Source organism: Sturnus vulgaris, chromosome 22, assembly GCF_052056855.1.
Source record: "Sturnus vulgaris isolate bStuVul1 chromosome 22, bStuVul1.hap1, whole genome shotgun sequence".
In the NCBI taxonomy this organism is placed as follows: Eukaryota; Metazoa; Chordata; class Aves; order Passeriformes; family Sturnidae; genus Sturnus; species Sturnus vulgaris.
Genome location: NC_142264.1, coordinates 3,842,072 through 3,855,441, shown reverse-complemented (window position 1 = coordinate 3,855,441; position 13,370 = coordinate 3,842,072). Strand labels below are relative to the sequence as shown.

Sequence of the window (13,370 nt, the reverse complement as noted above, 5' to 3'; positions counted from 1 at the left end):
GGGACCCCCTGGACCCTGCGAGCTGCCACGTACCTTCTTCTCCTGGCAGTCGGGGGACTCGGGGATGAAGCTGATGTTGATCTCCTCCACGTCGGAGCTGCTGGAGCCGGCGGAGGTGACGCTCACCGAGTCGGTGGCGTCCCCACTGCACAGGTACTGCCCACACTTGAGCTGGTCGAAGGATTTCGAGTGGGAGCTGCCGCTGGCACAGGGCTCAGTGCTCGGTGGCTGCCGGCTGCCAGGAGAGAGGCGGGGCAGTGAGAAGGGAGCAGGGTGAGGGTGCAGCTGGCTGGCAGGAGAGTGGCCATGCCTGCCTGGTCCCCTGCATTGTCCAGCCAGAGATGGCCCACGCTGGCCCCACCTCCCACCGGGGACTCACTCGCTCCATCTCTTGATGATGCCGGTGTTTTTCTTGGCCTTCAACGTGTTGCTGGCTGACTCTGACAGCGGCTCAATCTCACACGACAGCCCATAGCTGGGAAGGGAGAGAGGAAGGTTTGAGCTCCCTGTGCTGCCACCAAGCGTGAGGGAGGCAGAGCAGAGAGGGGAGCACAGGAGAGCTGCTGCTGTCAGAGGAAAGGAGTGGTGGGACCTCCCGAGGAACCAGCACAGCCCCAGACCCCTCTCACTCACCTCTCGGCCTCACTGAGCCGCTCCAGGCTGTGGAACCACTCCACAAACTGGTCCTCCTGTGTGAAGCTGTAGTTGTTGCAGGCTGACTGCAGCAGCTTGATCTGTGCGATGACTTCGAACTCCTGCAGCAAATGGAAGCCATGAGACCAGAACCCCCTCCCCCAAAACTGAAGAACACAAAGTGAAAAAAGGAGAGGGATCAAGCCCAAAGTGACTGGCACAGCCTGCTGTGCAGCTGCCAGGGCAAAGCTCTCACCTTCCTTCTCTTCTCAAAGTTGATCAGCCCACCCTGGAAAAGAAAGGGAAGAAGGTCAGTATGGAGCAGGCACAAGAATATTGCTCCCACTCCTGTCTATCTCTGTCTTGCTGCCACTGCAGTGAGAATAACCCTGCAGAGGAAAAGCAGCCTATTTCCTTGGGACAGAGGTGGATGGGCAGTGTTGGATATGGGATGTGGTGTGGGATACAGGATGTGCAGTGTGGGATACAGGACACACGGGGGACCAATCTTCCTTTTATCAGCCCAGGCTCTGGGAGGAAGGGGAGGAGGACTGGGAAGAGGTACATACATCCAAGAAATCCTTCATGGCCGTGTCCAGCATCACCAGGTCCGTGAGGAAGGTGCCAAGGTAGGGAATGGTGCCCTGCATCACACCCTGTGGGGACAGAAGGGACAGTGGGGTCAGCAGAGCTGACCAGCCTGGGCAGCTGCTGGGGACAGGACACAGGGACAGCCCTGCCACACTCACCATCTCTCGCTGCTGCTGCTGCCGCTTCTGAGCCCTCTTTGGGTTGATCTCCAAGGTGGCAAATTTGGACGTGCCCTCCTGGATGGTGGGGAGAGGTGGGATCAGCACAGATGGGAAATGGCACTAATACCTATTAGCTAAAATGCACACCCATTTTCATTTGTCTAACTATCATTGTAGGAAAGAGGAGGAAATAAAAGTTTTTTCATGGCTCACAGAGAGAAGAGCCTTAGTGAGTAGGAACTGCTGCTCTCATTTCTGTATAAATGCCTCCCTAATGGGATGCTTTGTTCTCTTTTGCATTTTGTTTTCTCTCAGTCCCTAAACCAGAGCTAGGCTGGGATCTGTGCAGAAGCTCCACACGGAATAAAGACATTTTTGCTGCAGCCTTTCATCAACTCCACCACCCTACCTGGAATCAAGAGGACTTTGCACTGGACTGTTAACATGCAGTTGCCTCTGGGGAGAAGCTGTCACCTGCTGTTCTGGATCCCATCCCAGTGCTTATCTGTTCCCTGAATTGCTTTGCCAGCTCCAGGTAATAAATTTTGGGCGCACAAACAGAAATCCCAGCCTTGGTCTGAAACTCCTGCCTGCGTCCCTGACTCAGCAGGCACACCCTGCCTGCACCCATGCCTGTGACTCCAGCAGCTCTGCCAGGGCTCTATCCCTGAGGCTGGAACACCGTGGAAACCTGAGCTGCCTGCCAGGAGCAGGGCAGTGCATGTCCCCCTTCCCCCTACCTTGATGAGGAGCTCCCGGCTCAGTGAGTGGTTGTTCTCATCCGAGAAGATCTCTGAGAGCTCATGGAATGTGCGGAAACTCTCCCTGCACAGGGGAAAACAAGGGGAAAAGTCAGCAATGCTGCCACGGTGGAGTTTCCCCCTTAGCATCTCTTCTGCTCACCCAGATGAGCTCAGTTATGCTCAGCTCCAGCTGGGCCTTGCTGTTTGGGAGCTATTCCAGGGTGTTACACACAGAAGGGTGAGGTGACGATACTTTTATTTCCTCACCCTCCTTAGGTCCCTGACACCTTACACTGGTCTCTGGGTTTTGGGCACACTCCAGGAGGCAGTGCTGGAGCTGAGGTGATCCCATTCACACATTCAAGTGCCACAGCATATTCTTCCCCTTGGAACCAGCCCTGGAGGAGCTCCTTACCTCAGGACCTCGTCCCAGGTCTTCTTCAGCCGGTGCACAGCGTTGCACTGCAGGGCCGAGAGGATGGCTCGGAGGGAGGAGAAATTCTTCAGGATTCGACACTCCTGAGGGCAGACAAGGACACAACAGGATTTGGGTTAAAAAAAGCTGGAGGAGGTGCTGGTATTCCAGCATGGCAAAAGCTCATCCCTTGGGTGGAGGTGGGAGGTGAGCTGTCCTACCCGAGCCACTTCAATCCACCGCTCCACCACCTTGGCCCTCTGCTGTGGCTTCAGGGACCTGTCCCCCAGACAAGTGGCAATGACACAGTTGGCCACACTGTTGAACTGGGAGACCGTGGCACGGATGGTGGGGGCCAGGTGCTCTTTGCCCTTCTTGTCCCTCTGGGACCAGATGCAGCCCAGGCAGTGGTAAGGCACCACTTTCTTGAACAGCTCCTGGAAGATAAAAATTGGATGAAGAAAGGCTTCTTTGTGGTCTCTGGGAAGAGAACAGCCCAGGAGGATAAAGGAATGGGATGGGAAGAGCCAGGCCTGTGCCCAGAGCACCACTGACCCAGCTGGTGGGTGACTACTCACAGCATCCATCAGTGTGAACTGTTCTGCCACCATCTCTGGGGAGAAGGAGAGGAAATCTGGCTTCCCATCCCCGACCCCGTTCTCTTCCACCAGCTGGAAGGTGCAGCTGCCATGGTCCACAGCTGCAGGAGACAAGGCTGAGGCTGAGCACTGCAGTGCCCATACCAACCCACACCAGCGTCCTGCAGACACCCACACTCCAGCTCCCAGGCTCTTAATTCCCATCTGGCTTTGCACCTCCAAACAAGGCTCAGATAAAAGGATAGTCATTTTAAACCTGAGTGCAAGTGCCTACAGAGGATTAAAGTCAGATTAGCTAATCCACTTAGAAATCCCACTCCTGCTGCATTTGGATTGGCTGCCCAGTGTACCTTCATGTAAGAGTTTATGGGTGTTCAGCCACGTGGCTCAAGTTTTGGAGACCCTCGATGCCAAGCAGCAGCATTCCCTCCACCTGCAGCCCCAAATGACCCCAACAAAGCAGGGGAGGACCCCACCTTCTGCCTCGGCCTCGCTCTGCTCTTGCTGCTGGAACTGGGCCAGCAGGATGCGGGCTCGGCGCTCCAGGTCGGAGCCGGGGATGTTGTGGCGCACGTAGGAGATGAGCTGCTTGAGGCAGGAGAAGTCGGGGGGCTTGCGGAAATCCTCTGAGTACTGGTCCAGCCACGCCCCCAGGATGGAGGAGATGGTGCTGCAGGAAGGGGGAGAACACAGGCAAAGAGAATCAGGCGCCAGGAGAAACCTGCGTGCACCCCCACGAGCCCAGGAGCAGCGCTAGGACAGCACACCCCTCCCAAAGAGCTGCCACCAGAGCACAGGCACACTTACTTCTTCAGCTCCATCCTCTCGTCCACTGTGTGCCTGGCGTGGTCCCCATTCGCCTGCACGTGGAGTTTGCCATACCTGGTGGGGCAGAGGGGAGGCAGTGAGTACCTTGCACTCAGAGCAGCCTCTTCTCCCTCCACATCACCCCCAGCTCTGCCAAGGGGTCAGGATGAACCTGCTACACACTGTCCTGCTCCCCTGCCTCTCCCACAACCTCCCCATTACAGGAAGAGAGAAGCAGCCGGGACTGGGCACCTCACTGGACAAACTCCAGTTTTCCAGGAAGTTGTGTCCTCTCTACCCTGTCCCCAAACCTTCGCATTGACGGAGGTGGGAGAAGCCACCAAACCTCCAAAGCATTGCAGCAGAAGATGCTGAGGCTTTCCTGACCACCCCCAGCTGTGTTTTGGGGCTCGGGGCAGCCTCACCTGTTGAGCAGCAGGTCCAGCACTTGCTTGGTGGTGGCAAAGGCCCGGTAAGTGCACAGGAAGATGGTGACATAGGTGGAATCATTGCCCTTGAAGGCTGACACCAGGTACTCCACCAGCTTCTCCAAGGTCCCGGCTTTTATCGTCCGCACCTTACACGTCTCGTAGAGGTTTAAGGCTGACTCATTCTCAAACTGCCAGGACAGGAGCACAAGTCAATGGGCTGGCTGAAGACAGACACCATCAAGTGCAAAGTGTTCCCAGCAGCTCCACAAGTTCAGGTCTAGGCTGGGATCCCCACAGTGCCTGAAGCTCTCCTAACTAGGAAAGGAAAGCTGAGTCTCCTCAGACAGCAAACACCAGCAGCCCTGGAGCTGAGAAGACCTGAGCACTTGGGAAACCCCAGGAAAGGCCTCAGAGTTGCCAAAATCTAGATACAAATTGGAGTTGCCCCGTTTTTCAAAATGGGGCTGCAAATTGTTTCACCTGTGCCCATTCCCGTGCAGCAGAGAGCAACAGGTGCTCCCACTCTCTGCTCCCAAATCAATACACGATTCCCGTGGCAGGGAAACATCTGAATCCTGCCCTGTGGCAGGAGGAGCCCCCAGCTTACCCCCAGCCAGCGCTGCCCTTTGTTGGCCGTGTGATGGAGCTGCACTTTCCGGAGGGATATGCTGTAGATCACACCATCCTCCAGCTCTTCTCCAATCTCCTGTGTGGAGCTCTGCATGGAAAGACAAGATACACCGTGAGATAAGGAAAGCAAAGCGTGGCAGAGAAGCTTTTGTGGCTCCTACAAGGGATCCCAGCAAGCCAAAGGCAGCAGCTGGCTGGCAGTGAGTCTCCCTCACCTGCTCAGAAATGCAAACCAGGTGACACCAGTGTGTCTGGCCAGCTGAGACATGCCACAGTGGAGCCAGGACTTTGGGAAGCTGCTCTTGGTCTGTCCTATGTCCCCTGGCTCCATGCCTCAGCCCTTCAGCAAAGCCAGGCTGTGCCAGGGACCCCTCACAAGGCAGGGAAAGGGACAGTGACAGCACAGCCCAGTGCCCAGCCTGGCTGTTCCCCTCCCCACACCTCTACCTTTCCAGGAGGTGACACTGGCTCCTGGTCTGAGCAGAGTCTCAGTGATGAGGTTCTTGGTTCTGCAGGAACCAAGCACCTCAGTGCACTTCCCTAATAAATAATCACTGTCAAACCAAGCCACCCACCAGCTGTGGCCACAGCACGAGGCAGAAATCCAGCTCAAAGCTGGGGGGAAATCCCAGAGATCTGCACCAGGGTGGGACCAGGCACAACCAGGACCAGTCTGGGCATGGAGTTCAGGCACCTCTGGGTGACAGGCACCCAGCCATGAGGCTCCCATTTCTGCTCTGGAGGATGGAGAGCACCAAAAATTTGGTGAGGAAAGGGGTGAAGCTTCTCAGGGCAGGTCCCCAGGCACACACCTCCCCCAGCACGGACTCAGCAGCAGCTCCAGCCCCTCAAGGACAATTTGATTCCCTCCTCCTCCTCCTCCCTAACCACGCTCTGCTGAGTCAGTGCCTCCCTTAAGAAGATTTATCCAGATCCTTTCAAACACTGCAGGGATCTCCCCCGCCCTCCATCCCCCTCACCAAATGGCAGGACATGGACGAGCACACACCAAAACCCACAGCTCAGCAGAAGGAAAAAATGCCCAAAGCTGGTTAGAGGGGGAGGTGACCATCACTGGGACACAGGGCTGTGGGGACAAACCTCTCCTGCCAGAGCCAGCCCACAGCTTTCCCTGCAACTGCCCCTCAAAGAGCATTGACAACAACACAGCATTCACTGAGGAAGAAACTGCCATGACAGGACTTAGGATGGAGGCCCAGAAGTGATGCTGCTCCCTGCAAAAAATCCTCCTCCAAACTGCCCCCTGTGACCATGGGGACAGCCACAGCCAGGGCCCCAGGCTCAGAAGAGGCTGCACCCCTCAGGAGACAGGAGCAGAACACGAGCACAGGACCCTGAGCTGGCGGATCCCAGTGCACCCAAACACTCTTTAACCACCCTCCTTTATGAGCACCACCACAGCAGTGGGCTCTGCTCTGCTATCACACCCTGCCCAAGCTCACTAGGAATCAAGGCAGGGAAGCACAGTCAGCTCAGAGACTGAGGGCAAGCTTGAAAAAGCCTCTCATTCATGGCTGTAATGAATGAGGGCAGAGAATCCCCCTGGGCAGGGTTGCTGACTTTTTCACTTTCTGCTGAACCTGCTTTTCTCACTTCATGCCAGACTATGGAGAGGTTTGGTTTGCTGAAGTTCAAGGAGTTGTGAGGCTCTGCTGTGAACATCAGGAGCCTTTCCCAGGGTTCACTGGTTTCCAGACCAACCCTGAGAGCACCTGCATGAGGCAGCAGACACCAAACGTCCTTCCTGGCACCTCTGTCTGTCCCCTTCTTGTTCAGTGCTCTGGGAAAAATTATGGCACAAATTTATGTTCAAGTACACTGTCCTGGGGACTGGAACAACCTTGGGAGAGGGCTGCCAGCACATCTAAAGCTTTGTGTCCACCCTGGATCAACCATCTGCACTGACAGCACCTAACCAAGTTGGCCAAGTTGTGTTTCTTCCAAAAAAAAAAAAAAAAACAAAAAACAAGCAAGCCATGGAAATGCTTCCCAGTTTGTCCTGGGTTCTTTCCCAGCTTCCATCACCCAACCTGCACATCAGCCCTACCCCTGTGTACCTCCCATTTGAGCTGAGAGGAAAGCTCTGGGTCCAGCAGGACCAGAACCCTGTACAGTCTAACTCAGCAAAGAGATTTGGCTGGTTAGTTGTAAACCCCAGACAAAAATATCAAGAAAAGTCAGATGCTTGCTGACATGCAATTAAATTCATAAATTAAATCATATGGGAGGAAAAAACCACCTCAGGATCAACCCATGAATCATTGGCAGCTGCTGTGCAACTCCAGTGGAAAGTATTGCCACAACCGTGCAGGGTTTTCACTCTGCATTTCATGTCACGTGCAGGGGATACACACCATTCTGATGTGCAGAAAAGCAAATTTCATTTCCTTCCCATATCCAAGACTGTCAGATTCATTCATTTTTTTTGCCCTGCTGACTTGTGCGATATCCCCCAAAGTTCCCCCTTTGCAAACCACACACGAAGGCCGTGGCTTCCCAGCGGTCTGCAGGCTCCTGCCAAGAGCCAGGAGAGCTGCTACACTGGGACATTCTAAAATTTGGCTATTTATATTCCGTGTGAGCTTCCTCTTTCCTACGGCTGCTCCTCCGAGATGCTGATTGTGCATTCTGGACACGTTGGTTAAAAACAAGCCGAGCAAAAAAGCAGTGGCAGGACAGAGCCAGAGGAGTCTCATTCCAACACCTGCACCAAGAACACGTTCCTGCCCTTACAGAGGAGGAGATGAGGTGGGAGCAGGGCAGGGAGAGACTCAAAACCTTGACCTGTGGCTTATGTTTGTGCCATCCACCCAGAATCCTGCACTCACACCAGGATTTCCAGCAAGCCAGCCAAAGCTGAATGCCTTCAAAATGGTCTCTGCATAGATGAGTGCTGGTAAATATTGCAATAGTCACTGCTCCCCAGTGCCTGCCCTGCACATCTGCTGGAATTTTCTGCCCCTCACAAGAAGGCAACATGAATCAGGCTCAGCCAGCACACAAATCCTCCTCCACCTCATCCCGAGGGTGAGACACAGGTGAACAGCCCCTTCTGTTGGCACAAGGGATGAATCCAACAGGCCCAGGCAGTGCTTTAAACATCTGCAACAAGATTTGATGGTTATGGCATCTGCACCTTCCACCAAACTCATACAGGTGGGACCTGGCAGCCCAGAAAGCGAGATCTAACACATTTCAAGATGGGCACCAAGAAAAGGGAAGACACAGAAAAATGGAAGGTTTGATTTCTCCAGCTCAGTGTGCACTCCTGGTCCTTTCCAAACATTAGGAAAAAGGCCTCTGACTGGAGGGGCACAAGGAAAAGCCACATGTTCAACTCTCCCCAGTTGTGCAGAGCAGAGGCTTTTGCAGAAGCAGCCATGAGTGAACTCTGCAGGAGTTCATTCCCTGAAATATGAAACGGGAGGTCTGCACCAGATGGCTGCCCTGGGCCTGGGGACTGCCTCTTCCAATTGCAGCCCTGGAGCTCCCACTGATGGTTCAAAGCTTTTGTGACTACACCAGGGAGGAATTCCTGCTCCGTGCAATAAACTCTTCTGCTCTGGTGAATGTTCTCGTACTCGGCGTGGTGTCAAACCCCACCTCTCCACACAGAGGATTAATAAGGAGCTCTCGGATGCAGCCAAGGTTCGTGAGCCTGGAGGAAGGGTGTGAGGGACCTGAGAGCCAGGCAGAGAGCAGCAGCAGCAGCAGCAGCAGGGACTCTGCCTTCGGATCTTCTCGACAGATGAAAGGAGCGGAAAATGCAAAAGCCAAACAGCAAAGCAAAACATTGGCTCGGGCTCTGCATTTTGGAAAGTGTCTGAGCTCAGTCACAAAGGTGGTTTTAGTAAGACAGAAGCAAAGTGCAGGATTAAGTGTGAGCATGGCAGCATCCCCACACTTACACACACACAATTACCCAACAATTACCAGGTCTTAAGAGCTCTGGTCCCGAGTGCCCTGAGTTAGCACTGGCCTCCAAAGGCACAAAAATAATGAACTGTTAGTGGAAAAAGGTATTAATTTCAGCACACGTGGAGGAGGCACAACTGCTCAAAGTGCTTTTGCTGATGCTCTCTGGACACAGCTGGTTTAACAATCGAGATATTCGTGTTACTCTGCTCCCTTTTCAGTCGAGTTACACAAAATGCTGTTCTACAGACAGGTACAGAGCAGCACCGAGAGTATCTCTGCACTGTGATTTCAAAGGGGCTGCTGCTACCAGCCACAAGAGAGGAGCAGACACTTACCCTGCCCATGGGAAGCCAGGAACGTGTGCCTGCTGGGAATTAACAGTCCCACTGGCTAACGAGACAAGAAAAGGCAGAGCTGAGCCTTGGAGATGTCACCAAGGGTTTCCCATCGAAGCTCCACACTTGCACGAGCTCGAAAGAACTCAATGAAAGGTGGAAAAGCCAGAAACAGCAAGTGGGAGTTTGGCCTTTATAAACCCCAACCCCTTCTCAGAATAATTCCTTCCCACCAGCAAAGGGAAACGGGCCTTTCCAGAAACGAAAGGAACCGGCCCCAGCACTGCCCGTGTTCCCCGTGGTGACACCAACCCCACTTTAACTTTCATTTCACCCTCAGGAGCAAACCCTGAACCCCAGAAAGGAACAGCAGCAACTTTGGGACCTCTTATGCAAACCCGAGTGTACGACATTATGTAAAAGGAAATAGGAAAAAAGTCACCCCCGGGTAGTGAAAGGAAAACAAGCTCAGTTCTGTGAAGCGAAGATAAAGACCGCAAAAGCAGAAGAACCCTCTGCCCTACACGTCCAAAATAAGCACACACAGCACAACACTCTTCCCCATGGGGACCTCCAAGCAAAAAACCCTGCAGTGGCTGTTCCCCCACAGCTCTGCCTCGAGGGATCTTCCACTTCTGGCACTCACAGTTTCCTTCCCCTGGCTGTGCTCAGGAAGGCTACAAGGACTACCCAGAGTGGTGAGGAAACTGATAAACATCCCCTGTTGCAGGGGAAGGAAAGGTGCCCACGCTGGTGACTCACAGCATGTCCTTTGGAACAGCAGCAGCCCCGCTGAGGGCAGCACTTCTGCTCCAAAACATCATCCCAGCCACGGCCATGGTGGCACTGGGGTGGTTTTCTCCACCTGGGCAAGCTGATCTCCCACTGTCTCCTTTCTCCCCGAGTGCTCCTGTTGCTGCTGATGGGGCTCAGTCCCCTGCCACAGCTCGGCTGTACCCAGCCCCTGCTCCCCATGCAGAGATGTTCAGCAGAAAGACACAATTCCTTTGGGTTTTCAACACTCTCTGCCTTCCTTCCTTCCTGCCTGCTCCTAGCTGCCTCAAAAACCAGGACTGATTCCAACAGCCCATTAAAACACAGCAACAAAAGGGGAAACAGGAAAAGAACAGAAAAAGGGCCAGAAGCTAAACTTAAACCCACCGTGAAAAAGGGGTGGTTTTGCCAGGACACCAGGCCAGTGGCAACAGCTGAGGGCCTGTTCTGTCCCCATCAGTTGCTGGGCTCCACAGCTGGGTCCTCCTGACACTCTGCTCCAGGCATGGAAAGCTGTGCCCCAGGGGAGCCAGTGCATCAGCCAGCACCAGCATGGGGCAGAGAGAGAGAGAGGGCACATCACCCCATATCTGCCTCTTGTGGGGATCTTACACCTCCTCCCCCGGGCTCTGTGGGTCCTGAGAGTAACAGCAGCTCTGATGCTGTGTCTGTGACCCAGAGGGGCTGCAGAGGGTATCCAAAGGCAGCCTTCTCCACCCTGGCAGCTCAGGGAGAAGGGAAGCTGGCACTTGGGTTACAGAGGCATCTTGTGACTCACACGCAGTGAGTCAGTGGCTGGAGTGAGGATTAGGAGCTCAGCACTTGGGTCCAGGAACGAGACAGAGCAGATACACAGGATTCCTCCCCATTTGCTCCTGCTTTGCTTTTAGAGAAAACTAAAAGCCTTCTCACATGGAGAGACTTTTTCACTCTTTTTGTGGTTTGGAAATCAAAGACTCTGCACGTCCACTCCATCCTCAGCCTTCAAGGGGCAGGATCAGACCCCTGAGGTGGGGGAATGCAGGTGCTGGGGGACCAGCCTGACAGAGGCACTCCCCAGGGAAAAGCAAAGTCCAGCCACAAACCCTGCAAACTGATGAACTGCAAACCCTCTGCTTCCTACACCCAGGAGTAGAGATGACCCCCAACTATTTGCACCCCATATGGAAACACCACCAGAGCACGACACCCTCGTGTCCCCTCCCAGGGGACGTGCTGGGATGGGCTCCCCTCGCAGGCTATTCGAAGAAAACTGAGTGCAGCAGGTTTTGCTTCCTCTCTAAGTCGATGGAAAAAAAAAAAAGATCCCGCCGACACAGCAGATCTGGCTGTTGCTCCACAGCCCTGTGCTCGTGATGGCCCTGCAGCATCCACAGGGGCAGGCTCGGAGCAGAGAGATTCAGCTCTCGCTCACACAGCAACTGCTCTGCCACCGACTCGCCCACACCCCCCGGGGCATTACTGGAAGTGAAACCAGAACGACACGGCTGGTGAAAAACGGTTCATAAAAAATTAATATAGGTACTGCTCTGCAAGGTTAAATAAAGATCGAGCGTCTCATCCCAAGTCATTTTGGCTCAGAAGAAAAGGTTTGTGTTTTACTGAGGTGGAACAGAAAAATCTGTAAAAAAAACCCATATAACTGAAACAAGTTCAAAAATGGATTGCTTTTTTTCTGGGTGTACAGTAGCACCTGGAAGTCACATGCAACATGACGGTTCCCCAGTGCCTTGTTCAAATGTGAATTAAAACATGAGAGTTGTCCTGAAGGGTTCCAGCCTACCTGACCTAATGCTACTCTATCGATTCCACCTCTGAAGCAGGCCCCTGGTGCACCAAATGTGTCACTTCTGCAGCAGCAAGAGCTGCCAGGTGTATTGGAAAGGGATGGAGATGAGGCTGGCACTCAGAGCTGACGTTCCTTGAAACCGATTGGAATTGTCACACCTAAAATGTCAATCCTGGCTTCACACATGCTCACCAGGACACACAGGCTTGCTCCTTGTGGCAGATCCAGGGCAATGCTTGTCCTTTGAATGGATCAGCCCCTGCAAGTGACTTCATCTTCACTAAAGTCTTTACATTCCCAGAGACAAAAAACCTTGAATACTCTCCAGCTCTCAGCCCATGTGCCAGCCCAGACAGCAAAAAAAATTTGTCTTAAGAAGTATCAGCTGCAATAAAATCAGCTCCTTTTGCCAAACCTGCCCCTTGTCTTGGCACATCCATGCCTGCATGAATGAAGTGCCCACCTGAACGAACAAGGTGGGATATGCAGGAAGGGCAAAGCAAAGATCACAATTTCCAGGTGTAAAACACCAGCCCAGCCCCAGGAGGAGGCTTTCAAGCCCCCATGCCACTCTGAACCATCCCACTGGCCCCACACTGACATTCCCAAAGTTTCACCACACAGTATTCCCAAACAGCCTGGTTAAGCTGTAAATGTTAAAGTCTGTGCAGTAACTCGCCTGCTGCAGCTTGCAGAGGAGAAAAGACAGCAAAGTCACATCTCCCTGGAATTTTGAAGGTGCACATATTGGGCTGGCCAGGCTGGGGGCTGTCCAAAAGCCACAGCCTTGCCTGGCCACACTGACTGACACAAACTGCACCTTTCCCCTCTACTTCCATTTGAACAAGGTTAATTTCAATTTAGCTGAGACACATCCTTAGCTTAGATAAGCTGAACCGAAATAAGCCCTAGTGAAATAAACGTGTCCACCCATGTGTTTACTCTGCCTTACATCAGCTGCCATTCCCTCCACCAAACCTGCTGTGACCGAACATGGGCAAAGCTGACAAGCCCAGACCTTTTGGGGCCCCCTCCTTTATAACGCCATGGCCACAGCCCGTGCAGAGGAGGATGCCCCCAGCCCAGCCTGGCCCCGGGCACGCTCTGCCAGCCGGATCAATGGCACCACTGTGCTGCTGGGGCCGCGGAGGGGCTCGCAGCGCCGGTGGCACAGGGACAGGCTCGCCGATGGCTCGCTCTTTGTGTGCGTGCCTGCACCAGGGTGACCCAGTAAACAGCTGAAGCAGAGAAAATGCAGGAACAATCCAGCGCAGGGAGGCAGAGAGGGGCTGACGGTGAAAGGACGGCGGCAATAAATGCGAGGCTTTGTTCTGCGGCCGTGCCCTCCGCGCCCAGCTCCCAGCCCGGCCGGGATGAGGACGGGATGATGACGCTCGGCTCCTCCATTTGCTGCTGCCATGTGCTTCCCGGGCTCGTCCCAGCCTCCTCCTGACACCCGCAGCCCCAGCGTGTCCCAGCACGGCCCAGCTGCGGCTCTCAGGCCATCCCCCCTTGGCTCCGCT

The 13,370-nt window shown here is 54.1% G+C and overlaps 1 protein-coding gene across 5 annotated transcripts in view; it reads right to left on the bottom strand.

Moving 5' to 3' along the window:
- Positions 1–13,370, bottom strand: part of RALGDS (ral guanine nucleotide dissociation stimulator) — a 56,547-nt gene that overhangs the window by 2,957 nt on the left and 40,220 nt on the right. For all 5 annotated transcript variants that reach the window (XM_014873255.2, XM_014873254.2, XM_014873252.2 and 2 more), the window contains exons 2-15: positions 4,988–5,098; positions 4,375–4,568; positions 3,950–4,024; positions 3,619–3,812; positions 3,122–3,243; positions 2,765–2,980; positions 2,544–2,647; positions 2,126–2,210; positions 1,383–1,460; positions 1,203–1,289; positions 890–922; positions 634–755; positions 380–475; positions 34–235 (exon numbers count right to left, since the gene is read on the bottom strand). In XM_014873255.2, coding sequence (XP_014728741.1) covers positions 34–235; positions 380–475; positions 634–755; positions 890–922; positions 1,203–1,289; positions 1,383–1,460; positions 2,126–2,210; positions 2,544–2,647; positions 2,765–2,980; positions 3,122–3,243; positions 3,619–3,812; positions 3,950–4,024; positions 4,375–4,568; positions 4,988–5,098 — 1,719 coding nt within the window. The remainder of the gene's footprint in view (positions 1–33; positions 236–379; positions 476–633; positions 756–889; positions 923–1,202; positions 1,290–1,382; positions 1,461–2,125; positions 2,211–2,543; positions 2,648–2,764; positions 2,981–3,121; positions 3,244–3,618; positions 3,813–3,949; positions 4,025–4,374; positions 4,569–4,987; positions 5,099–13,370) is intronic.